We start from the raw sequence: 25910 nt of genomic DNA, 5'->3' as shown, positions 1-25910 counted from the left end.
GCTTTCTCAGCATCACAGCACCATTGAGACACGTACTAATTCAAAGAGCCGTGCTCTTCATTGAGAAAGAGAGGGTTTCTCATGTTTCCTTTCCTGAAACATCCCATGCACTCTTGAAATGAAGCTGTGATCCATCTACTGTTAAGGATGTGTCCTGATTAGTTTACAAGTCTGGTAAAAATCATCCATCCATACATATTCAAAGCATACATATTTCTAGGTAGTGTGTGTGGGACAATCCATGTGTTGTGGCAATATCAATGTTATGTTTTGCCAAATTACGTGGTAAAATTTCATTTAATCAAGAGGAAATGAAAATACTTGTTTAATAGATACTGGTATATGAAACCACATTAATGTCAATGATATCCTCCCAGCATATTGGCCAAAGGCTTTTTTTGTCTTCTCAAGTGTCATTTTAAAAGTGAATACTTCAGCCAAAGTTTTATTACTTGCTCTAATTATAATTACATTGTGTTCAAAAACATCATAACCATTTTATAATCAAAAAAGGCAATAAATTCCTTGCTCAGGTAAATTTTAAACTCTTTTCATAGAGAAAAGAGAAGTAAAATTTACTTTATTACATAAAACTTGGCAGCTGTTAGATGCTGTAATTATGAAGGTGGAAGAGTTCAGATACAGTTAAGACAGATAAATAAACTCAATATTGTCATGAATATTGTCATGAACAAATTTGTCCAGATAGTTCACAAAGATCTCTTCACTATGACATCTCAATTGTGGCCAACAAAAGACTGTTTTGTTGCTTTCATTAAGTCAAATCTCAATCAATTTATGCGAGAATTATTTGCAAAATGGATTCTGATGTTAAGGTGAAGTGACACGCTGCAAGGAAACAAAGGTCAGTAGGGACCTTCTTGTCAGTACGCAAGGACTTTGTTACTGTATTTAGAGCTGTTTGGTAAATATAGAAATATATAGCTACCAGTAACCTGAATGCTAAAAAGAACTGGGAGTAAGTAACTGGTTTCAGCCATATAAGAAATCTGTTGTGATAGTAAAGTGTTAAATTATGCAAGCACTACAGAAATAGGAAAAAATCAGGTTGATAGGAGCTCTGAACAACTGAGCAGATATCAAATTATCTTCAGACTAGTGAACCAAGATATCATATTCTCCTCAGGGACTTGCAGCCTGGGGAGGCAAACAGTCCCATCCTGGTATTCTGCTTGTTTCAAGCACTTTGGAAGCTGACACCAAGCTGGTCCCCACTACCTCTCAGCTCACAGCTGCCAATTGGGAAGGTCTCAAATCCCAGTGTATCGCTCTCCTACTCAGTTCTAAATGTCTCAGAGAAGTAATCTGGGTTCCCACTCCTCAAAGCAGAGAAACCTCCCTCCCAAATCTTCCCAATACTCCTCATTAAATAAGCAAAGACACATAGGCTGGCCATCTTCCAAGAAGCAATGAACAACTGTAAATAGAATCAGTAATTAATGATTTTCTTTTTCTATGCCTCTTAATGGGAAAGAGAAAAAGTCAGATGTGTTCGTGCCTTGAATGGACACTAGGGCGCAGATGAGAGAGCGAGAGCAAGAAGCAAGTCAGCACCCTGACTTTTCCTCGTGGGAGGAGGAGCACTAGGATCCCTAGCCCGCACTATCTAGCAATAGGCAGAAGCCTGCGGGCCCCAAGGCAGCAGCAGGTTGAAACAGGCTAGTGGCAGGGAGAATATCAGACCAAAACAGGCTTGTTGGGTGGGCAGGATAGTGAGGCTGCTGGAGAGAAAAGAAACCGCGAATTGCTGAGAAGAGGCTGAGGGAGATAGAGAATCACATACTTCTGTTCAAAAAGATTTCGGTGGAGCTCCAAGAGACAGAAAGGCAGGTGGGTCACAGAGACACAGAAGGGGAAAAAAAATTCCTTTTTTGAGAAGTAGAGGTGTTAAGAAGGTGGGTGGAGAGTTGCAGAAACACCATTTCCCTCCCTCCCATTTTCTCTAAGGGTGTTTGTCTCTGAGCTTTTCTTCTCACTTCTCCTCCCCACAGCAAACAGCCAAGCTGGGAAGAAGAGATTGTCTCTGAACTCAGCAGAGTGTGTGGGCACAGAAGACTGATAGCAACCAAGTAAACAGAGTTCACAACTGTGGTAGCCACAGAAGCAAAGCCTGCTGGGGTGACAAGCATGAGCACTGTTCCACAGGTAAGGAAATGGGTCTGTCTTGTAATCTGCTGAGGGACCTTCATTGCACGCCTCTCTTTTCCTTCCCCTTTCATAGCTACATTGCTTATTGCCTTGGGGGACCGAGGTAGTTGAGTTTTTCACAGTTTGTATCCAGAAAGGTCTTGTCCGGGTCTCAGAATTAATGATTTGGGATATGGTGTGATGATTTAGGGGTTCTTGCCCTTCCTGTTAGTCACCCTAATGGCCGTTCTGAGAACTGTTTGAAGTACTGACCAACAAGTAATAATAGTAATAGTAAAACTATTAGTAGTAGTAATAATGACAACAACAACAACAATAATAAAAATTATAATGACATATTTTATTCTATCTCCATTTTTCCAGCAAGGTTTTATAAGAAAGTACTTACACAGAAATGTGCAGTTTCCCCCCTACAAATAGTTGTGGATAAGCAAGTCATAGTTTTTGGAATGTGAGAATGACATGGTGAGCCTAATTGCTTCCCATGTAGTGTGGTGTCCTTTTTCTGCTTTGATGTCTTATATAAATAGCTAGCAAAGTCTTAATTGCATATTTACAGACAAATTGCATTGAACTGAACTGTTAGCTCAAGGTTGCTAAACAAGTACAAAACATTCAAGGGCAACAGAGATAACTGTTCTATGTTACTAAATAATACAAACACTGAAATGTGCATGTATTCTTACATTGAGGTCTGTTCAGTGTGACTGTGGCTGTAATGCAAACAGTCATTTATATTTATCTTGTCTGCATTTTTATAGTTGAAGAATTTGCAGAAACCTTTGTTTTGTATATCCATTCCCAAATTTCTGTGTGATGAAGATCAAACCATAATCATAATTTTAGTTGTTGGCCATGGTTTTGCTTTAAAATTTTAGCGCTCCAGAATACAATTCAGCAACCTTTTTGTTTCATATTTCATGTGAGCAGGTACTCTATTTCATACACAGGCTAAAATATTTCTCAAATGGCATTTAATGGGCTCAATTTATGTGCTTAAATAATTTGCTGACAAAAGATAAATTTAAGAAAATGAAGGTTTTTGTGATATTGGGGTATTAGTCTGAAAATATGCCATCCGTGTGAGTAATGTGATAAACAAGATTTGGGTAACAGCCAAAGTCAGTAATTCATGAATAATCTACTGGCTGAAAAACAATACTGCTACATTATCTGGTAAACAGTTATGAAAAATATCTTCAGTTCTCTCTTCCTTTGAACTCTTTTTTAAAATTTACTTTATTTTCATGAAAGCTAGATGTTATCTTTCTGTAATAACACTAAACACTGTGAAAATGCAAGGTGAGAAAGAATTAGGCAGAGTAACTTCAACCTTCCTTCAGAATTCAGGAACAGCTCACAAACAGAAAGGAGATGCTCAAGGAAAATCAAATTCTTTGGCTGATTTAGTTGTATCAAACAGTTCTCGCTTTAGTGATAACAGTACTTGTCATGCTATCCCAAGTCACGTTAGCGTTTGAGTCAGATGATACATATAGTACATTGATTTAAATTCATAAATTTTTATAATTTCCAGCTATTAGAATTACTCTTTTAATGATTTTACGGCCATTTGTTCTCACTTAGCTACAGTGAATATATTTAAATTTGAGTATTTGCACATGCTTAAAAACATGAAAGAACTGAAACTGTAGTGGAAATTGCATTCATCTGTATGCTAATACTGGTTATTCTTCTCACCCATAAGTGAGGCCTATAAGGAAAAACCCTGTCAGAGGTTGAAGTTTTTTATCCTTTTCCACTGGCTTGTTCAAACCATTCACTTGTATCTTTATATGGTGCGTGCTGGGTGAAGCAACCAGGTCTCAAAACATACCACAATAAAGTGCTGCTGCTTCCTGTAAGCTATGTAATGTTTCTGTATCCTGTGCCCTGGAAGTGTTGGTATGCCACCTCTGGGTCCATCTAGTTAAATCCACACCTCTGCCTTGGCCAAAAATCACTGCCTTTGGTCTGTATTTTAGTGCCTGTGAACTACTTAATCCATTCTGGCATAAAAGTGAAATTCATTCTAGATCAAGAATCTGACTGGGATTTTGCTCTGGTCAGTATCTGTCTAGGAGTACTGGAAAAGCAGGTATTTGTCTGTCTAGATTTGTTTAAGCTGTTGTCATGAAAAAGACATAAAGGAGGACTAAATATGACTGCCCTCCTCTTTTTTCTCTGTTTATGTAGGTCCATAATTTCTCTCAAATCCCACCCCAGTTACAGAGGCAAGATTAGAAAGGCATTTATTATGGAAGGTGAAGTGTTTCAATAACAATTTTTATCCTTATGGTTCATATAACACAGACCATAATCCAATTTCTATGTAGAAGTCCATAACCAATTTCCACTACCCCGTCATTTGTTTTGTGCTGTGTAATTATTTTGGGCATGCTGCTCTCAGCCAGTATTTTTAAAACTCCATTATTTGATGCGTTTTGCATTTCAAAAGAAACATCATGCATAGGCCTAAAATAGGCCAACTGTTGACCAAAAATTCAAAAGAAATTCAACAGACAGTCTTGAAATTCCAGTTTCTTGTTAGTATCTCCACAGTCATGCCGTTTATGACTCAAAAGAGAGAAACAGATGTCTTCTGATAACATGAAACCAAATAATTGAAAAATTGTTACTATTTCATGATAGGAATAGGCCAGATTTTCTACGTTAAAACCTGCTGCAAGAAGTTTATTGCAGCAGAGAAGTCAAAAGAATTGTGAATGTAAATCATTCACTCTTTCCTAAATGGTGAAAGATGAAGGCTAGGATGCCAAAGAATAGTTTTCCTATTCCCTTTATCAGCTAAGCTAGTTTTCTTTCACCCAGTTCCCTGCCGTACCGTTGTGATGCTTACTCTCTTACTCCAGGAGTAAAACAAGTGTTTTGCTACAGGGACTTATGAAAGGAATTTGGATTTCCTCCTTTGTAGTTTGTACACTGTACTTTGCCAGTATGATCATGTTCTGTATCTAGCAACTTCTAATGTCACTTGTATGTACTTGCTCTCCATTTGATTATTCTGTATCTTTCCTGAAGAAGTCAGGAGAATAGGATTTTAAAGGAGAAAAACATTAGGCATTCAACTCATGTTAGTGACTTCCAGGAGCTGAAAGCCTTTGAGAGGCTTTTATTCAAGATTGAATAAAATTCACGTTTGAAAGATTAGAAAATGATGAGGTCTGTTTTTCTATTGCTTATTTTTGTTTTCCCTTCTATTAATGTTTTTGTGCAGAAGTCATAAAACGTATATTAGTCCAGATGATTAACAGCAGACTCATTGATTTCCTTAACATTCCCTTAGGAGAAGGGGCATATACTGTGACATACTTACATTCCTGTAAAGATTTTGCTCCATTTCTTGTGATTTTTGTCAAGATCCATGTTTCCTGGTTTTGTGGCAAAGAACATAGATATCGAGAGTGGTGACAAATAGCAGTTTAGCTGCTGCATGTAAGGGAGCAACAAAGGTAGAAGAGAGGTGACAATCTGAAACCTGAGAGTCATGACAAGGCAGGCAAGAAGCAATGACTTAAAAAGCAAGGGGTGCACCCCTCAGTATGGGTGTGAGGGGGGTAAGGTAGGACTGGTGACAGTGCCCAGGGTCAACCAAGAGTGCAGATTGCCAGGCAAGTCCCTTGTGAGGAGGCAGGTCCAAGGGCAAGCCTGCAGAATCAAGTCTGTAGGTGGTGGTCAGGATCGTGGTCCAGACAAAGGTATGGCTGCCATTGCAGCAGAGCTCAGATGGAGACTACACAGGAGAGCTGCAGACAGCCAAGTAAAGAAGTGGGCATGTGCACTAAGGATGCTTCTTGCCTTTCCTCAAAGAGTTCCAAGGCCTGATAAGGTTTCTCAAACAGATTTCTTCTATCAAAGAATCAGGATAGAACAGGGAGCTAAACTTGAGCCTGTAGGGACAGTACAGGCCAGGCTCTGACAGGGACATGTAGGACTCTCCCAATAGCACTTCCATCAGCTTTCACAGCTGTGAGATTTTCTCCTTGTTTGCTATAGCTGAGGTTTTCCATTATCTTCTGGCTTTTCCCCCCTTCTGCCTTCCTTTTATCATTGTATACTCCTATTCAGTCATTTCATTTTTTTCAGTTGTTTTCCTTTCCTTATATATCACCAGCATGCATTCCAGTGTCTATTCTTTCATAAACTGCTGTTCTCCAGTGTTATGTACATCAAAGTATGCAGAAGGAGAGAAAATGTCATATTATCTAACTATATCCAGAGAGTTGTTAGGGGTATATCTTATGATAGTCATCTAGCTTCCTTTGCAGCCAACAGAGAAAAGGACAAGTAACTCTGGAGAATGCTTCAGCTCATCCTAAAACATATCTAAAACAGAAGGTGTACGTCCCTAGTCTGTTCCACAGACAGAAATGACATACCTAGATTATGAAGAGAACTGAATTTAAGTGACATAAAACCTGTCTCTATATAAGATCTCAGCAATTTACAGCTTACTTCAGTTTGTAGAATAGAACAAATCTTTTCTCTCATTTGAATTGGACTAGAGGGCTTTGGATGCAGTACTTTATTTCTTGAAGAGAGATCTGAAATTAGTGCTCAGATTGCCAGACTCTAGCAGAATAAAGAATCACCAGTCCTAGCCATCCTATTATTAGCTTTATAGACTCAAAAAGACTTTGATATCTTCAGGAAGTATATGCAAGGTGATTCCATAAACCAGAATGAATCATGGAGTGAGAAGTCTTCCATAGCAAGCTGGATTGTCAATGAGTAATTCATAATACTGTGCAACAGTTATAGCTCGAAAAAACAGGGAAATGAAAATGAGAAAGCCCATGGGAGTACAGGCATGTAGATGACTTGGATGTGTATTGGTGTTCTGGCACTAGTCCTGTGAATGATTTTCTAGTAGATTAGGTGGGAGATGGAGTATGTTATTAGTGCTAACCTTAATATGAATTTTTTTTCTTGATTTTTTCTGTCTTTTCAGACCTGTGACCAGGAGCTGAGAACAGGTGCAAAGAAAGAACGATGCCTTCAGGGGAAAAGCCTACTTCTGTGTGCACTTCTTCTCAGTACTCTCCTTGGCTTTACATTGCTTATCACCTACCTCGTGATGACTTGTGCTCTAGGTATAATATGAGATATCCTTCTCCATTCTTCCTCATCCACCCCATTTTTAAGATCCCTTTCTCTCTTACCTGCCTGCACTCTGTTTTAAGCTTAACATCAGTATTAAGAACCAGACTTTCAGAATCTCCAGGAATCATAGCACCTTTTGTCAAAAAGGTACATTTTTCTACCTCTTCCTTGAGTCACAGTGGGAAGAGATCCTCCAGGTCTGTCCTCCTCTGCCTGCTATTTAATATGCCTGAGCCCAGTTTTGAGGGAGAACAGCATTATATTGTATTGCACCTCATCAATCTGTTCTGCTCTCTCCGTAGTCAAGAAACTTAACTGAATCTGAGACTTGGAGCTCCTCTTTTGCCTTTCTGTCTCTGACTTAAGTCCAGTCTCAGTTTTCTAGCACAGATCAGTGCAGTCATAGAGCAAAAGCAAAAGTCAGAGTTTCTCGCTAATGGAGAAGCTGTGAGTATAGACCAGAAACATTAATTTGCCTTCCAAATTTGCTAAAGAACTATCTGCAGAATGGTCCATGTTAATATCTCTGCATATAGAAAGCTTAATACAGAAGGTGCATTTCTGTTGGTGGATACAGACATTCCCTGCTCCAAAATAAGCACTGTTGAATCTTTACCTAGCTTTTTTCTTTAGCTCTTGTTATATGTTAGAGACTGCAGAGACCAAGGAAAATCTGTTTAGATCTAGTCCTTTTCCACTCTGCCTACCTTCTCCCATGTCAACTTGGAAACCATAGTATGGGAAGTCTTACCTTGCCTTACAGATGGATTATTTCAGTAAATAATTGATCTGATCTGATGTTGATATAAGATACTGAACTAAAATGACAATGTATACCCAGCAATTTGAAGCAGTTTAGAAAAAGAAAATTATAGATCAAAGCAAGATATTCTAGAAATATCCTTGTCCTCTTTTGACAAATGTCATGCTGAAAAATGTTTCCCATACTTGAAAAAAACACGTTCTAATCTTATCTCATTTCTTTCTCTATGCTGTGTCCTTCTCTTACATCATGTATTGACACCATCAGTTGCTTTCTTGTTTATCATGTGGCCAAATTTGGCTTATTCAGAGGAATGACATCGAGAAGGCAGAATAATCCAACCTGTGGCTGCCTAGATAGTACAAACAGAGGACAATCTTCCTGGGATGTGTGAGAGAGAACACACTTCCTCCCCATTCAGCAATACCTTACAAAGAATTCAATACTGCATGCAAACGAGATTGTACCAAAAATAAGTCTTTTGGGGTAAATGTCCCCTAAAAGATTTTTGTTTGGATTTGTTCTCACTCTCTACTGTTACTTCTCAGTTCTCTCTTATTTACTTCCTCTTCAGGATCCTGTGATGCTGAGTCAGATCCTGCTCTGTTGGAAAGACTTCTGAATTCTAGGAATGACACTGTTAACCCCTGTGAGAACTTCTATGAATATGCCTGTGGCAGATGGGAAGGCAAACAGTCAAGTAGAACCAGAGAAGAATCACTAAATGTGTTTGATGTGTTGTTGGAAGAAAACCTGTTGATCCTGAAAAGGCTTTTAGGTAGGGTCAGATGATTGGTGTGTTACCTTCAGCATCTGCCTCGGTTAGATCTGACAATAGTAGTGACTGAGAGCAAAATCATTCCTAACAGGGACTGAGTCCCCTCTCTTCGTTCTTCTATCGTTACAGGTACAGATTTATTTTTTGAGCATGTCATGTTACAGTAGCTGCATTTTAAACATTTTAGTTCCTCTTGCCAAGTGTAACAGATGAAAGTCACGCTTTAAATTCTGACAGCAACCCAAACCATTTTCCTGTTACCTTGTCAAAGTAGGCCATAGTTGCTGTGCTAGTCTGAATGTGCACTCTGGTGATGTGTCCTGCCTCCATGGGGGACTGAAGCCTAGATATGCACCAGCTTCCTGTTGTGCTCCTGTTTCCATGCAAAAAACCTCACATATTTGGCCTCAGGAAGAGTCATGGCACTAGAAAGTCCCTTGCTTTGGGTCACTGTGGGAAATGTGGATGTAGCTGTAAAATGTTCTGGATCAAAGGACAGTATTTTCTTAAAACTGTTCTCTGCTCTAATGCTGTCCCGACTTCTTTTTAAATTGCTTTTTTAAATTTTAAATCTACTTTTTTCTTCAGAAAGTCCACAGTTTGGGATAAGAGGCTCAGCCAAGGAGAAAGCAATACGATTTTATCGTTCCTGCATGGATACTGAACGAATAGAATCCCAAGGAGCTCAGCCATTGAAGGACCTCCTAAATGAGGTGAATGTTTGTGCTGTTTCCTCTCGCTCAGGAAGAGAATTCCTGCAGGGAGAGGGAAAGTGGGCAGGTGCAGTCATATAGTCCTACATGGTGTAACTTTCGTAGAATCTGACCTGGTCATGGTTCACAGCACAACTTCCAAGTGATAAATCTTCTGGCTTTAAATGCTCTTTTAAGAGCTGATTTTCTGACATCAGGTACTCATTACCTGAATCTCTCCTCATAACGTTATATATTACTGAAGGATGGTAAAAAAACCAAGTCTGCAGAGAGGGGTTATGTTTCATCTCAGAAGTTTGGTTCAGTAGGATCTGACTCGCAGATTGGGGAGCAGCTTGCAAATGGATGAAATTTTTGTGTCTATAACAAGATGATAATTCAGTAGTCAAGGCTGCCAGGAGAGTTTGTTTAAAGGAGAAAATCCTTCTCTTTCCATTCTGGGAGACTCCTCTTGGTGCCAGGGAGGGCTGGACATCTTCCTTCTAGCAAAGAGCACTTATGCCCTGTGTCAAAAGAGGATGCAGAACCTTCCAGCAAAAGGAACAGTGACTACAGGCCCACCTGTGAATCTGCTTGTCAGGGAGGTGGGACCTGTAATCACTGATCCCTGTTTGTCCTTCTGGATGGCTTCAGAAAAATGAGACCTATTTTCTGTCTCCTGCTTATCCAGCATTTTTTCCTGCACACCATACTCTGTTGCTAATTATTCCTTGTCATTTTGCAGTTCATTGCTTTGCTTAAGGGAAAGTGTCAGGTCATTCTAAAGCCAGCAGGGTATGTAGAACATCTCATAAGTTTCCCCTGGTGCTTTTTGCTCTGTTGCTTCTCAGTTATCAGAATGACTGAGATTATAGGTGTAAAAGAGAAAAAAAAGTAAGTACAGATCCAACCAGTTTTTCTCACTTGCAGCATTTCTGTCTTTTTCTAGGTTGGTGGATGGCATAACACAGGTGTGGGGGAAACAAAAGATTTTAATGAAACTCTTCAGATTCTCATGAGCAGATACAGCACCTTTCCATTTTTTAGAGTTCATGTGGGACCTACTCCTTTTGACCCCAAGACCAATATTATTCAGGTGAGCATGCTAAAGAAAGGACATTATTAAGGAAGCATTGTGAGTAAAAAGTCAGACCAAGACTTGCTCAAGTTAAGCCTGTGTCCTTCTTTGAAGAACTGAGCAAGCATTTTCCAAAAGTAAAAGCAAGTTAATAGCATTTCAAATTCCATGATACAGAAAATACCAAAATATCCTCACATTTGCATTTCTGAAAAAGTTTTTTCTTTACTCCTTTTTGCAGATTGACCATCCTGAGTTTGATATTCCACTTGAGAGTGAATTCAAAGAGAAAAATTATCTTGAGGTAACATATCAGAGGCTGAAGAAAGGTAAAAATAGCTATTTGATGTAGGGATCTCCTTGAATTGCCTCCTGGTTCAGAGCGGTCTGTTTCCATGGGTTACGGTCAGTGACCTCTGAAAATGCCTCCAGAAAGAATTCTTTACAAAACTCAACTTTTCCAAAGGATAGATTGTAAAATGTAACCCATTTTTGCTGCCAGGTTTAAAACTTCTAGTTTAGAATGTTATAGTTACAATTTTTTATAGTTTTTATAGTTACAATTTTTTCTGAACCTGGGCTTCCTTTTAGTTTTTGCCTTGAACGAATCTTTTTTAAAAAATGTTTTTGTCCAAAATACATCTTTATAACAAAATTTGTGTATTGCAGGGAGGGATAGCTAGCATTTTCCAGCTTATTTTAAAGTGTTAGAACATATTTTGGGGAAACAAGTTCTTTGACCTTGGGACATTGTAACAAAATGAACTTTGTCATTTCTGAACTTCATAAAAACTGAGTTATGTCAGTTTCTGAAAAATCAGAGCCTTTCAGAAAAATCATCAAAAAAACTGAGCTATCATAAGCATTCATCTGAAAGTTTATGAAAATAGAAACAAGAAGTTGACATTTTCTATCCATTAAAATACTGGCTCATTGTATCACTGAATTTCTCTCCTCTGACTCCAGAGATGGCAGGCCTACATCTCTAAAGTTATTCTAGTATTTGAAGTAATTGTGAGCTGTGAGAAAAAGAATCATTAGGGAATTCACTGCTCTTCACTGAGAGAGGAGCTGTACTTGGCAAAGGGTATTCCACATGAAGAATTACATAAGGATGTTGCAGCAAGAGGACAGTTTTAGGGATGGGATGGGTCTGCAGTAGTTTTGAAAGACTGAAGTTTATATGGTCAAGATGGATGGGTGGATGGAGGGATGGAGGGATGGATGGAGGGACGGATGGAGGGATGGATGGATGAATGGATGGATGGATGGATGGATGGATGGATGGATGGATGGATGGATGGATGGATGGATGGATGGAGTGACTAATTTTTGGTCATGTATCTTCCATTGAAGATATGCTCTGTATTGCAGGTTCTTCGTGTGTATCTTTCGTATTTGAAGAAATTGGGGGTCCTACTTGGAAGGGCAGAGGATGGTCCTCCTGACTCCTTTTCCCTGACCTTGTCCTTCATCTCTAACCTCCAGCGATTTGTCACTCCACTGCAGAAAAGACAGCAGAGGGGGATGCTGTTCTTTCGCACTACCATTAGGGAGCTGCAGGTATCTGTGCCTTAAAGCTTGAGCAGCACAATTACATGTGACTTTCATGACTTCATTCTGAAGATCCAGATCAAAAGAGATATGAGATGCTTTGTTTAAATGCCATTGTCTTGCAAATTACACTTGGAGCCTGTTGAACTTTAAATTACCCAGTGACTTATGGTCTTTTACTGACAGAGTTTTTTCAGACCCACAACTCTCTCCCCTCCCCAGTGCTAATTCCCATTAAAAAAAGTCAGTTCTCTTCAAGATGCACATTATAAAAACAATTTAACTTGTGGAAAATATCTCGTAACATTATTGGGAAGACTATCCTGGTTTCCTTATTATGTCTTGTGAGCCAGTTTAGATTCATAGTTCAGCATGTAAGCTTTGTTTTACTTGCAGGAGAAGGCACCTGCTATTGACTGGCTGGCATGTCTCAAGGCTGTCTTCCATCCTGCACCAATGGACCTCTCTCAGCCAATTGCAGTGCATGACATGGATTACTTAAGCAACATGTCACAGCTCATCGAGAAATGGCATAAGGGAAGGTAGGAGTCAATATCTATGGCTGCAGTTTTTCATGCCCCAAGAAATATTTTCTTCAAATACCATCAGTTTAATAGATTAGAGGCTGCTGTGTTAGAGGCTGCTGAATCCAGTAGTCTAACAATTGCCAGGCTGCTGTGGCTTTATATCCACAGGTTTGGCCAGTGCTATGGCTTAGCATATATTCCCAATAGGTTTGCATATGCCTTCACCATGTATGAACATACATCTAAAATAATATATTAATGTGTGTCACACAGAGAGGGAACACAGTGTCTTGACTGGCACCCAAAGCACTCATACCAACATGAACACAGATTGATTCTATTCCTCAGCTCCAGCTGATCAGGATTGGGCAGTACTAGTGAAATATGTGTGTGCACATGCATGATGTGGCTCGCTCCAAGAGCTGGTCTTGGGTATTTAGTCTGTTGAGAAGCTGGCCAAGATCTCCTGGTGTTCACTTGGATATATCACATGAATATATGATCCCCTGAGTCTTGCAGCCCTGCTTTGGTTGATGGTACTCTGGTGTCTTCCTGTTACAAGCACACCTATACTATCAGGTAGGTCTCTTCAGTAGCTGCTCCCAACCACTAGTATTCTCAATAACCAGCTCTCAGGCTGCTGCTTTCTCCAGAAGCTAGCTGGATCCAAAGTCCCTCCAATAGTCAGCTCTCAGACATGTCATCTCTCCAGCATTCAGTTCCATCTTCACACACAGTGAGTAAAATGTTACTTAACAATAGCATTTAATAAGATAAAACGACAAATCCTAGTTACCATGTGCAGAGCTCAGTCAGGCAGACACCCTGGCAAGCAGTTTACACTCAACCATTCCTTCTTATCGGCTTTCCTCTCCATTTTCCCAGATATATTCTCCCAGTCCACTATGATCCTTCCCTTTCCCTGCCTTTGGTCCTTCCCATAAACATGCCATCATAAATCTTACATAATCCCACAGACCTCTCATAATATTCTATATGTTTCACCCAGTCCTAAAAAGTATCCTTCTCCAACTTCCCATAAAGAATCCTGTGCCGCAGCAGGGAGTTACCTTCTAAGTCTCCACAGTGTTTTGGGGAGTTTCTGTATTCAATTCATGTCAGTCATCCCTCTTTGATAGCCCCAGGTGTATTCCATTCAGAGTTCTTTGTTGTCATTGTTCAGGTACCTAGGATTTCTCTGCCTCAAGTTACTCCTCTGACACCTACCTCTCTTCTGTGTTTATGGTTACCAGCCTTCAATCTTCTGTCTACAGGGTCCTTCACATTTATATGATTGTTTGTCTGGTTGGGAATCTCTCCCCAGCCCTTGACAGTCAATTCCAAGATGCACGCCTGGAGCTGTATAAGATCCTTTATGGAAAAATGGGGTCTGGAATGGTGAGTTAGCCTTTTTTCAGTTTCTTTGGCCTCCCCAACAGCTGAACACTGTAGCTCATGCCTTCTGAATGTTCTTTTGATACCTTAAATGGATGGAGTTTCTTAGATCTGGGGAGAAAAACTACTCTCTCATGGTCATTAAGAGCATCCTTTTTCTCAGAAGAAATGTGTGAGTAGATATGACCCTCAAAAGTTTAGAGAACTGAGTGTACTGTATCATAGAGTAGGGAAAAATATATAGATGGTCACCTTTCTTCCATTGCTTTTTCTCTGCTAATATACAAATCTGCATCTTGAGGGAAAGTAAGTGGAGTAAATAGTAAGGAAATAAATGTTTTACTAGAAATTTTTACTGTGGTAGCTTAAAGAGAACTACATTGCTTACTCACTGCTGTCAATTTTAGACAGGGCTACTGTCCACATATCTATATATAATTTTGATGATTTCCTAGTTCTTTGTCCTCACTTTCACATGTCTCTACTTTGTTCCTACAGATCCCAGCTGAGCGCTGGAGGAAGTGTTTGACTGATACAAGCTCTTTCTTTGAGCCAGTTCTAGGGAAGATGATTGTGCAAGAAATTTTCCCTGAGCAGACCAAGAAATTTGTAGGTATTCATCATCTTAACCCCTAAGCAGAGTTCAGCTTCACCTCTTTCTTTTTTTGACATACCACCTTAAGACCACATTAAGGCAGCAAAATCATCTGTAGGTTTCCTACCTTTTAACCCCATGCTTATGCCCTTCCCTTCTTATTTTGGGAATATGTCAGAACAAGACATTGGTGTCATTTTAAAATAATCAGTGCTAAATACTAGCTATTATCTTTGTCTCAACTGTTAGAAAAGTCCTATGTGCAGCACCAATAGCTATGATAGCTCTACAAATGCATGCAATCTCTGTATACTCCCTGGAATAACAGTATTAACCGTATTCATCACCAATGTGATATATCTCAAAAATTTTCAATTGCAAAGATATTAAGCAACCATATGAAAATATTCTGAGTGGATCCACGGAAAAAAGAACATTTGCCTGCAGTGTGGAAAAGATTTCCTGGTTTTTTCATCCTGTGATGGTCAGAGTTCCTTTTTTTTGAGGAAAGTTAGTGTAGTGCCTGTTTTAGCAGAGTTTGAAGTCTATAAGGTGGCAAGAATAAATAACACCAAGAAAAGCTAATCAGAAGACCAAGAATTCATGTAGGGAAACATATATTTTAATGAATAAAGCATAATTTTGAGAAGGGTTGACTCAGATTGCCTTAATTTTGGAAAGGGTGACACCAGCAAGAAATACTTGTGGATACTGAGTTTTCATTTTGCTCAAGAGGGGAGGCAATTATTCAATATCGAATGAGTAAGAATTGTCTCCCTCTTAGTTACTGTGAGAGGCCAGATGAAAAGGTGTGTGGGAGAGAATATTGAGCCCTGTGAGGAAAAACTGGATGCCAGATAACTTAAGGCTAAATTACTGTAGAAAATGAAATCTCTTTCATCACACACACAAAAAAATGGAATTTCCCCCCAGTTATTCTGTGGTTAAATTGCTAGAACATGGGAAGATGATAGCTAAGAGTGAGCAATGTTTTTGTGCAGTTGTGCCCATGCCTTCTTTTCTCCATGGCAGGCTGAGCAGATGTTCTCTGTGATCCAAGATGCCCTCTGTGACCGCCTGGATCAGGTGGAGTGGATGGATGAACAGACTCGCCTAAATGCTAAAGCTTTGGTGCGTGCAGAAGGCAGAAATTACTGAGGCCTTCCTTTCCCTGAAACCTCTGAAGAAGGAATGGAAGAGACCTACACCTTTATGTATTGCTACCTGCTTCTACAGGCACACAGTCTTAAACAGATATCTTATTCATACTAAAAACTGAAGGTGGTTTTATAAGTGCCAGCATGCATGGGTACATACACTGATAGAGTGGCTCCATTTTTGTCTGTCCATGAATACTCTGAATTAATTTATTGAGATACAATCAATTTTATACATCTAGTAACGTTAAAAGCTAAAAAGCTGAATGACAGAAAACAATACAAAGAACAGAACAACATTAGGCCTTAGGTTGTAGAGCTGAGAAAGCAGAGCAGCAGGACAAGATGTCTTCTTGAAACAAAGTAGCTGTCCTTTTGAAGGCTGACTCACAGATCACGCTAACATTGGTTAAAAATAGCGTTTAAAAGGACTTGCGGAATGTGAAGCCTTCTATTGATCAAGTTTCTTTATGTTTGCTTGTTTGTTTGTTATTGTTTTAGGTATCCAAACTACAAGTGGAGATTGGTTATCCAGCTCACATACTCCAGACTGACAAAGTGAACCTGGAATACCAGAAAGTGAGCTATATAATGTAAACATGCCTGCCTTATTATTGGCAGTTTACCTGTATCAACTGCTGTCTTGTCTGCTTACAAAAGGGGTTATGACCTCTGGAGCACATTTCCTACAGTTCATTTTTTGGGAACATATGGGACCACAGAACCATTATCTGTTGCTTCTATATTATTACCTATACTGTTTCCTATTTAGACCTGTTGGCCTGATAAAAGTAATTTTTTACCTGTTTGTATGTTCTCTTTGGCCTTCAGATAACATTCCTGTCGTATTTTAAATTGAAGGTCTTTAGAAATGGGAGAGAAAAAACTACAAGTATCCCATTGGTTTCTCTTCTGATTAACCCTTTTTTGATGGGACTTTTATTTTTCTTAATTTTTCTTTTTCTCAATTGTTCAATTAATTCCTCACTTATGCCCTATGACAGTCACATACCCTGTCTCTTCCCTCAGCTGGAGATAAATGAAGACACTTTTTTCCTCAATGTGGTGGCTTGCTTGAAAGTACTGAGGGAAAATTCCTACCTGAAACTCCTTCAGCATAACCCACAGAAAAAGTAAGTCAGATAGTGATCTGAAAATATAAAATCACATACTTGTGAACCAGCTGAGGTTGGAAGGGACCTGTGGAGATCACCTAATTCAATCCTCCTGCTCAAAGCAGGATTAGTTAGAGTAGGTCACTCAGAATGGTGATAACTATATATCTCTCTTTTACTGTGGAAGAGGAGGAAGGGCAGGTGGGAGCCAGTGGGCAGAATTGGATTAAGTACCTCTGAAAGTGGTTTCACCAGTTCTGAATGTTGCTGCAAGTCTGCACTGCTGCATCCTGCTATAAAGAAACCTTGAATCTAACAGGCTGTCCTTCATTGAGCCTGAGCAATGCTACCAAAGTACCCATCATTGTGAAGGGAGCACCTCTCAAAAAAACCCACTTTTTTGACCATGCACCTTTAATTAAGGGGGATAGCTGATTCTCCTGGACTTCTTAACAAAGCCAACAGCAAGGCACCATGATGACAGGAATGCTGGTGGAGTCACCTCAAAGGCTGGACATAGGATGCTTCAGAAGGAAGGCAGCATTGACAGATAGGCTTAGGCCTTATACCTCCTGTAGAGTATTCTATGCATGACTTCACAGGAGGTTACTAAACCTAATTTACTTGACAGGGAAATTGTGAGGGAGAATGTCTATGAAAACTAAGCTATTAGTTCTGATCATCTGTAAACAATTGAAGATTTATTTCAAACACCTGTAACTCTACAGAATGTGAATTTCGTCATTTGCTGGTGCTGTGTGAACAGCTGAGCTTTTTTTGCAAGCTCAGTGAAGGAAAGGATCAAAGTGTGAGATAAGGCATTAGTACATTCTCTAATTTCTCTTTTTATTTTGCTTCTAGCTGGCATGTGCATCCCTGGAGTGTGCATTCATACTATTCAATAAGCCACCACATGGTGGTCTTTCCAGCTGGAATGTTCCGCAGTCCTTTCTTCCACATGGAGTTTCCCAGGTATGGAGGGGCTTCAGAGGTGCAAGCTGAATGTAGTCCCTGGGCTGCACCATGCTTCCAGGAGGAATCTTACCAGGCGGTCTGTCCTTAATTTCTTTCTCTCACTGCATCCCAGAAAGACACAGGAAAGGGGGGAAGCCCAGCTTTTTCTAAGGCCACATGGATACTGCTTGGTGCATTCTGAGAGAGAGTGATCATTGACTCTGCTGAAGCAAAATCAGAATCTAGGTGAAACTGAACTGACACAAAGATATTACTCCACAGCAAAGAGGCAGAAGTCACGTGTAGGTTAACTGCAAAGAAGCCATTCTACCTTTCCCTCTCATTGTCTAAATTCCAAGGATTCCTGAAATCTAACCCAGAGAAAATAAGAGCTTCACAGAGCAACATCGTGTCAGAAGTCTTTTTCAAATGTATCACCGTTCTTCTATATTTGTTTTAAAGAAACCCTTTCTACTAAGCAAATAGACTTTTAACTCTGAGTCTTCCCCTGCAACAACAACATTTCTTGAGACCATACTTCTCTGGTTCTGTTCTTTCATCATATGGAACAGATCTCTTAAGCAATATTTTTTCTGATAATAAAAGCACTCCAAACAGTTGACTGTAAACATATAATTCTATGTCCTTTTTGCCTATAGTGGATAGATACTTGTTCTAGTACCATTGTACTGAAAACTAAGCTCACATTGTGGCAAGAGGCTGAAGTTCAAAAGAAACATGTTTCAGGTAAAACTAATTAGTTTCTCGATGGTGATCTTCTAGTGCTTGCAGTATTTAATTAACTTATTATAGTATGAAGAGAAGGACATCTCAAAAGAATAGTAGAAAAGAAATAGTAGACAAGAAATTTTTTTTTCCAGTGGCATGGGCTGTCACTATATCCTTTCTCTGTGAAAAAGTGTCTATGCCTTCTTATTCCTTTTGTATTCAGTGTTAGTAAAGTGCATTTTTCTCACTGTCACCTCAGTTGAGTAGACTGATAAGTAAAAGTTTATCAGCTTTTGGTGAGTTGGTACAATAGCATTTTCTCAAATGATGCTCCAGAGTTTAAACCTTACTGGCAAAAGCCAATTCAGGTGACTGTGAGGATAATTTTTAAAATAAGAACTCAGTAAAGCAGTACAATTGTTATAGAATTGTAAAAAGGGTTGGGATGGAACGAACCTTTAAAGATTGTCTAGTTCCACCCCCCTGCCATGGGCAGGGACACATTCCACTAGACAAGGTTGCTCAGAGCTCCATCCAGCCTGGCCCTGAACACTTCCAAGGGTGGGGCATCTGCAGCTTCTCTGGGTAAAATTTATAAATTATCAGCTATAGAGCTCCTACTGAGTTCCCAGTGATGGAATAATGATCTAGTACAAAAATTTCATGCTTCAGCAGTGTTAATCAGTGCATGGGAAGAAAGAATAAGCCGATAATTTCATATAATGGAAATGCATTTTGAGTGTTCTCTACCTTGTGATAGTATTGGTAAATTCATTGCATGGAACCGTAGAAATTCCATTTGGAGGTTTCTAGGACAACTTTTGCTTGTAGCAAGGTCAAAACATCATGGTTTTAATTTGCCTTGCCAGTTTTATGTATCCTTTCTCACTAGACAAAAGTTGCAAGATTGCTTCTCCAAACATCCTGCTTTTGTATAGCTACCATTGTAGTTGCTGTTTGTGCAGCAGTTCAGACAGCAGAGGTTCAATAAGGACATATATCAACAACAACAACCTGGCATTACTAATGAGCTAATAAAGGTAGAATCTCATTCATAGACTCTTCATTGTTATGATGGCTTATTAGCAACAAATACTTTAAAGTAAGCCCATAGTACAATTTTAAGCATAAGTAGGATAATTTGCACTTGTCTTTGCACTTTTACATGCCTGAGTGACAATACATAGAAAGTGTTTCTCTGTGGTCCCAGAGCAGAAGAATCCTGTGGAGCACACAGTTGTGCTCAGTATAAAGAATGCTCCTCTGCCCTCTTTTTCTTTCCAAAAGCATTCTTTTCATCTTTATTTTTCAGCTCTGTGAATTTTGGAGCCATCGGGGTCTTCATGGCACATGAAATTCTTCACTCATTCTATGGTTATGGTGGGTATTGGCTGTGGTGTCTTCATTTACTCTTCTAGGTCCCACTGGTACTTCCCCTTAGAGGATCTGAAATCCTAGTCCTAACATCAATATACACATATATTACTAAGGTAGATGAACTTAAGGAAAACATATTTCAGTCCATGCTGGCTACTAGGAATAATCAGCGATTAGTATGAGGAACATGGGTGAATGCCATAAATAGCTTTACTTCTAGGACTTTTTTCCCCCGCAGTGTTGCCTGAGGGCTGTCCTGCATGCAACAGGAGTGCACTACAAAGCTCTATAGACTGCTTGGTTGAGCAGTATGAAAGCTACAGCTTTAATGTCAATGGCACTTTCACACTGTTGGAGAATACAGCAGACACTGGAGGGCTCGCCGTCACTTTCCAGGTATTGTGATTTACTTCTGCAATCTTATAGTCTGATGACATAACACACAAGATTGCCCTGCTTCTCCTCTCTCCCATGTCCTGCTCCAGTTCCAGATTTCTTGCACACCTGTGCCAGGGGAGCATGAGCCCAGCATGTCCTCTGTTAGCTCAGAGAGAGGCTCCTCACAAAGCATTGCTCATAGTCTCAAGATGTCCATGTAAGACAACTTGTCCCCTTCACCACCTTTACTTCCCTGTTTATATCATGCATACAAAAGCATGCTATTGTATATGCTTATGTTATACTTGAGGAAATAAGCTGAGACATGAAACAGAATTTTGTGTGATGGTGAAATGACTCCATAACAACGTTTTCAGCAGTATCTTAGAGAGAATTTTTTGTTTCTTCATGCAGTACTTCAGTTTAACTGCTGAGGGTGGTGTGAGATACCTAGGTCTAAAATAGTACTTGTTACATTCTTTCATGAAGAACATTGGGAGGCAGAAAGTCTTTAATTTATAGTCAAATATTTGTGATTGTTTGTGAAAATAATTTTCATTCTTTCATAGTATAATTACCACACCCTACGACAATGTGTGTATTAGTATCTGTGTAGTAGCAACTGAAATGGTAAGGAAACTAATTATGTTATATTCTCCCACTTTAGATTTATTAAGGGCATGGGCAGCAGCAGAGAGTCTCAGAATGAGGCGAGAGATATAAACTAGCTAATTTATTAAATATCTATTAGATTGATAGATTTCATTGATAGAAGACATGAGCTTGTGATACTGTCTAAGGAAGATTTATAATTATCCATTTGATCTCTCCACAGGCCTATAAGAATTGGCTGAAAAAGCACAAAGAAGAGGATTTACCTAAGATTGGACTTTCACACGATCAACTTTTCTACCTCAGTTTTGCTCATGTAATGAATTCTAGTCATGTGTCTTTTTCACTCTCCATTTCTTCCACACCCTTACAGTTTGCTTTCTCAATATTCAATCACTTTCCCCCTCTTCACAGAACTGAGAATGACCAATGATTCTGGGAGATCCAGAATCTTATTTAGAAGCTAAAAATCATATTTACAGCTCCTAACCTGTTATAGATCTCAAAGGTAACAAAAGGCCTGTCTGCAAATACATCTTTTACAAAGCACTGAAATCCACCAAAATTAAGTTGTAGCAGACAACTGCGTCAAGGAAAACGGGCTTCTTTGCCAGCCTCTGAGTACTTTTTTGCTGTTGTGAGCAATCTTTTGCGTTGAAAGTGAAATCTAACAGTAAAAGTCATGTTTCTGTCCCTCCCTTCCTTCATTCACTTCTCTGCCATGGTGCACAGCTGGATATCACGTCACTCAGATTGACTGATAGTGAAAAAAATGTTTCAAATGTTATTTAGAGACAAAGAACTAGAAGTACATGCACCCATAGTTTGCTGTTTCTGTGGGAAGCCGCAGTAAATTATGCAGCTATGCATAGCTGTGCTGCCAAATTCCTCATGATAGATGGTGGAATTTCTACGCTCAAAAAATCACATCCTTATAAGTCACTGTAATGGTGCAAAGGGAGAAGTTTTGTGTGTTTATTAGGTCAGAGCAGTGCGTGAAAAAAACAGTTTATTGGGTCTTGGTGGCAAGATTTGCATTTTAGAGGCTAAATGGCAGCTGCATCCTTTGTTGATAAAAAACGACTGAAATAATGAGAATGACGACTTGGATTGCTAGTTTAACACCAGTAAAGTCATATAATCCTCCCCAAGTCTCTAGAATAGTAGTGGGTTTTTGTGTAAGTGCACTCCTTTGTTGATGAACACTCATTGATTTCACTTAAGAAGCTGAGTCTCGGCACTGAGACATCTTTACCACTTTTTTAGACGGAGTCCAAGGTTGCATGAGCCTAGCCAGGGTGGCCTAAATTTTCTGTGTTCTGGACTATGCAGTATAGAAAAAGTGCAGATGACTTGTCAGAGAGTGAAATGGGGACAGAGAAGTTTAAGGAAAGGGAAAACAATCCGAAGAACATCTTGTTATCAGCCACGTATGCACATTTCCTTGTTTTCTCCAGCGCCCTCTGACATGTGCAGAGGCATGAGGAGCCCTAAGTCTTGTTCACATGAGGACTTTCAGCCAAACTAACTGTTCTATTTTGCTTCCCTTCAGGCAATGTGTGGACACCAGGATCCAGAAAAGCTCCAGTCTTCCCTGAACACAGATCCACATAGTCCCTTGCCACTTCGTGTCTCTGGGCCTGTCAGCAATAGCCAGGACTTTTCCAAGAGCTTCCAGTGTCCCAGGGGAACCCCAATGAACCCAGACAACAAATGCCGCATCTGGTAGCGTACATGGAAAAGGAGGAAGAGAGATGTGATCCCAGGGAGAGGAAGGCCTGACACATGGAAATATGACCATCTTCTCAGGGCCTCTAGGGTGACATGGTGGTCTTATTCACTCCTTTGCCTTCCTTTTCTTGTTATCCTTTCCTCAGCATTTGATGGCAGGGAAATTCTTAAACTGATCTCACAAGGAAGGGATCTCCTCCAAGGCTCTCAGTGCTCTGTCCCAGATGTGTGACAAGTCCCAGGGCAGCAAGGTGACTGGCCAGTTTCTAGTAGGCAACAGATTGTGAGGAGTTGTGAACAGAAAGGCTGTTACATTAGCAGTCCCTCTGTTTAGTGCATTTACCTGTCTGCTCCAGCAGCCCCACAGTCCTGTAGAAAGGTCAAGTCAATAAACAGGAGCTGTAAGACTTGTTCATCTCTTAAAATAGCTCTTGAGGAAATCCTATGGGTTACTGTGCAAACCACATGTAACTTACAAGAGAGGGAAGAATCCTCTTCTCTTCTCTTGCTAATAAACGGAGACATGGGCTAGGAAAGACTCAGTGGCTACAGCTTGTAGGCTGAAAGGTAAGCGACTTATTAATGAAGTTTACTGGAGGCCTTCTCTGCTCTGTTTTTGTTTCATCAGCAAAACTCAGACGTAAGAGGAAAGAGGAAGGCTCCCCCATTAATGGGAGGGTAACTGGGGAGCTGGGAACAGATTATCTTTCTTTTCCAACAAGCTCCTCTTTTTTAAAGTGTCTAGGGTTGAGGATATGCTAGAGGATGCAGTATGGGAGAGTCACAAAGGTTTCTAGAAGTTTCTGAAGGTTGAACAACTAGAATTCTAAGAGCCTCTCTGCATCCTGAACCTGGTTCTCTTCCTACATTTGTAAATATTTACCATCCAAGCAGAGACGTAGAGTTGTTGCAGGGTTTTACTTTCTACTTGAAATTGAATTTTAGGTATTAATTTGCTTTAGAGCAAAAACAGAGTAAGAAACAACATGATTTGGGGTAGCAGAAGTGCCTAAAGTACATTTTTTAAAGCAATGTAATAATTACATCTATTTCAGGCTCTCATAATTAGAAAATTTATACCAATGTTCTAAACTTTACTGATGTTAATAAGTATACAAAATACTTATACCTTTTGCATACTCTTCAAACTGTTCTTGTTTATGGGAACATTTTTATTTTACTTATTATATTGGCTGCCGGGGATTGTTTGTGGAATAGATGATGTCAAGTGGAAACATCCCTTATCAAAATAAGCATTTTAAAAATAACTGTGTTAATCCTTTTCAAGTACTGACAAATACAGCAAAATGTTTCCCAAGAATGGACTGTTCAGAGACTTTGTTTTCATTAACTAACAAAAATAGTAATAAAGTGTTTGCTTCTGAAAAAAAATACTTTGATTGCAAATGCTTTATCATCAGGCCTGTATCTTTTTTCTGTATTTGTACTGTTCACAACTTATCTGATGCTCTTAGTTGAACTTCACAAGTAATAAATACAAATACTAAAATAATTTGATTTATTTACCATCATAAAAGTAATAAAATTAGGTTTGTACTTATCATTACCATTTAAACAGTGTATACTCTTCCTTCCCTTCACTCATTCAGTTATTTTCTCCTAGCAGCATATCCAGACAGGTTTTTTTAAGATGCTAATAGCAAATAAATTGCACAACACTAAGTGTATAATATAGACATTATTTCAGTGTTCTGAGTCTACTTGGCTTCTGTGTTTATTGTGTTTAAAAAAAACAAAAGGTACTGACAATATGCATTTTGAGGAGTATAACTTTTCTTGTATATATCTTGTTAAGTATATGGGGAGGTACAGTTCCCTGGAATATGCTTTATTTTTTCTTGTTATTTCAATATATGTTGGATTTAATAATATTCTGTTTAAAAGACAGGGTCAATGGTGAAATTGGTGAGTTGAATTAATTCTTATTATTAGCTATGATGTTTTTACACAAAGAACATATGGGAAGTGCAAGAAGGGAAGTCTGGCTTAGAAAAAATTACTGAGAATTTATTATTTTTTTGTTTGTTTGTTTGTTTCTGAAGAAACAAGAAAGAAGAAAGGAAAAAACACTTTCAGTATGTGCACAGAGTCCTTGCCCGTGTCTCCAGTGTTCTAGTTCAGTTGTCTGGGATATGGTTGGTGAAGAAAAGCTGTATTGTCCAGAAGGTGATCATGAAACACAGGTAGATGTTCAAATTGTCATCATTCATGATCACAGAAGTTATTTCAAGCTCTAGATCATGCATAAAGAAACCCAAAAAACAATCCTGAGGAGAAGAGCCAGATCCAGGAGCAGATCCTTCACCGCTGAATTATTCAGTATCTCTGAGCCCTCATGCTCCACCATATCGATCACCTCCATTCCTTCCCCTGTCGATGAGGCCACAAATGACTCCTCCATTTCCTCCCAGCCTGTAAATGAGGGGAAAAGGGAACAACATAAGCTTTCTTCTTGCTCACTTCTTTAATACTTGAAGGCTTTTTACCTCTGCATCCCTCCTATTTTATTCTCCCTGCTTTCTGAACTTTCAAATTCTTTTCACCTTCACTGTATGTCCACTTCCTCCTTCATCCCAAGCAGCTTTTCATTTGTACCTCTTTCCTCTCTCTGCTTCTTTTGTCTTTTTCTTGTTTCTGTGATTCTGATTTTGAAATATTTTCTTTTAGTAATCACTTTTTCCTCACTCCTCTTTGGATCTCATGTTTTTCTCCTTTCCTGTATTTTCCATTACAAAAGTTACCCCAGATACATTCTTTTATCTTTTCAGGGCCATGAGCAGTAGGCTGTAATAGCCCTTAAAGCCTTGGCTGGAGCCTTTACCTGAATTCCATAGGTCCGAGAGCTGCATTTAAGCTCTGGTCTGGGCCTCAGATCTCTATTTGTGGCCTGCTGTAAATACACTTATCTCAAGCTCTGTCTCTATCACAGCTGTGCCTGGACTCTGCTATTTTGGATCCTGACCTGCAAACTGACCTCCTGGTTTGACCTTGAATGTGCCTTGTCACTACAGGCTTGCTTGGTAGTCATGGGACTGTGTCTGACTCTATTTTCTTTCATTACTTCACCCTGGTCTCCAGGAGTGTCCTGGACCTTTCCTTTCAGATCTCGGTAGGGTGTAGGGGACAGCTGAGACAGGAGGCTGCAGTCAGGGCTGCAGGTG

The 25910-nt window shown here is 39.5% G+C and overlaps 1 protein-coding gene across 3 annotated transcripts; it reads left to right on the top strand.

The window, feature by feature from the left end:
• Positions 1–1659: 1659 nt before the first annotated feature.
• KEL (Kell metallo-endopeptidase (Kell blood group)) lies at positions 1660–24038 on the top strand. 3 transcript variants are annotated; one of them, XM_030958461.1, is made up of 19 exons: positions 1660–1851; positions 2013–2166; positions 7142–7283; positions 8631–8834; positions 9423–9547; positions 10476–10622; positions 10846–10908; positions 11979–12167; positions 12555–12700; positions 13960–14083; positions 14579–14689; positions 15708–15806; positions 16334–16411; positions 16862–16965; positions 17809–17919; positions 19943–20010; positions 20246–20403; positions 21221–21313; positions 22550–24038. In XM_030958461.1, exons 2-19 carry the CDS (start codon positions 2149–2151, stop codon positions 22724–22726), a joined length of 2157 nt encoding a protein of 718 aa, XP_030814321.1. In that variant the 5' UTR covers positions 1660–1851; positions 2013–2148; the 3' UTR covers positions 22727–24038. The 3 variants fall into 3 exon arrangements, 2 of the variants coding, with proteins under 2 accessions (XP_030814321.1, XP_030814330.1); XM_030958470.1 differs by having other exon boundaries at positions 1660–1916; XR_004061141.1 differs by lacking the exons at positions 21221–21313; positions 22550–24038 and having other exon boundaries at positions 17809–18648; positions 20246–20261.
• Positions 24039–25910: the final 1872 nt, after the last annotated feature.

This window comes from Camarhynchus parvulus, chromosome 1, assembly GCF_901933205.1.
Source record: "Camarhynchus parvulus chromosome 1, STF_HiC, whole genome shotgun sequence".
In the NCBI taxonomy this organism is placed as follows: domain Eukaryota; kingdom Metazoa; phylum Chordata; class Aves; order Passeriformes; family Thraupidae; genus Camarhynchus; species Camarhynchus parvulus.
This window is presented reverse-complemented; position numbering and strand designations above follow the sequence as displayed.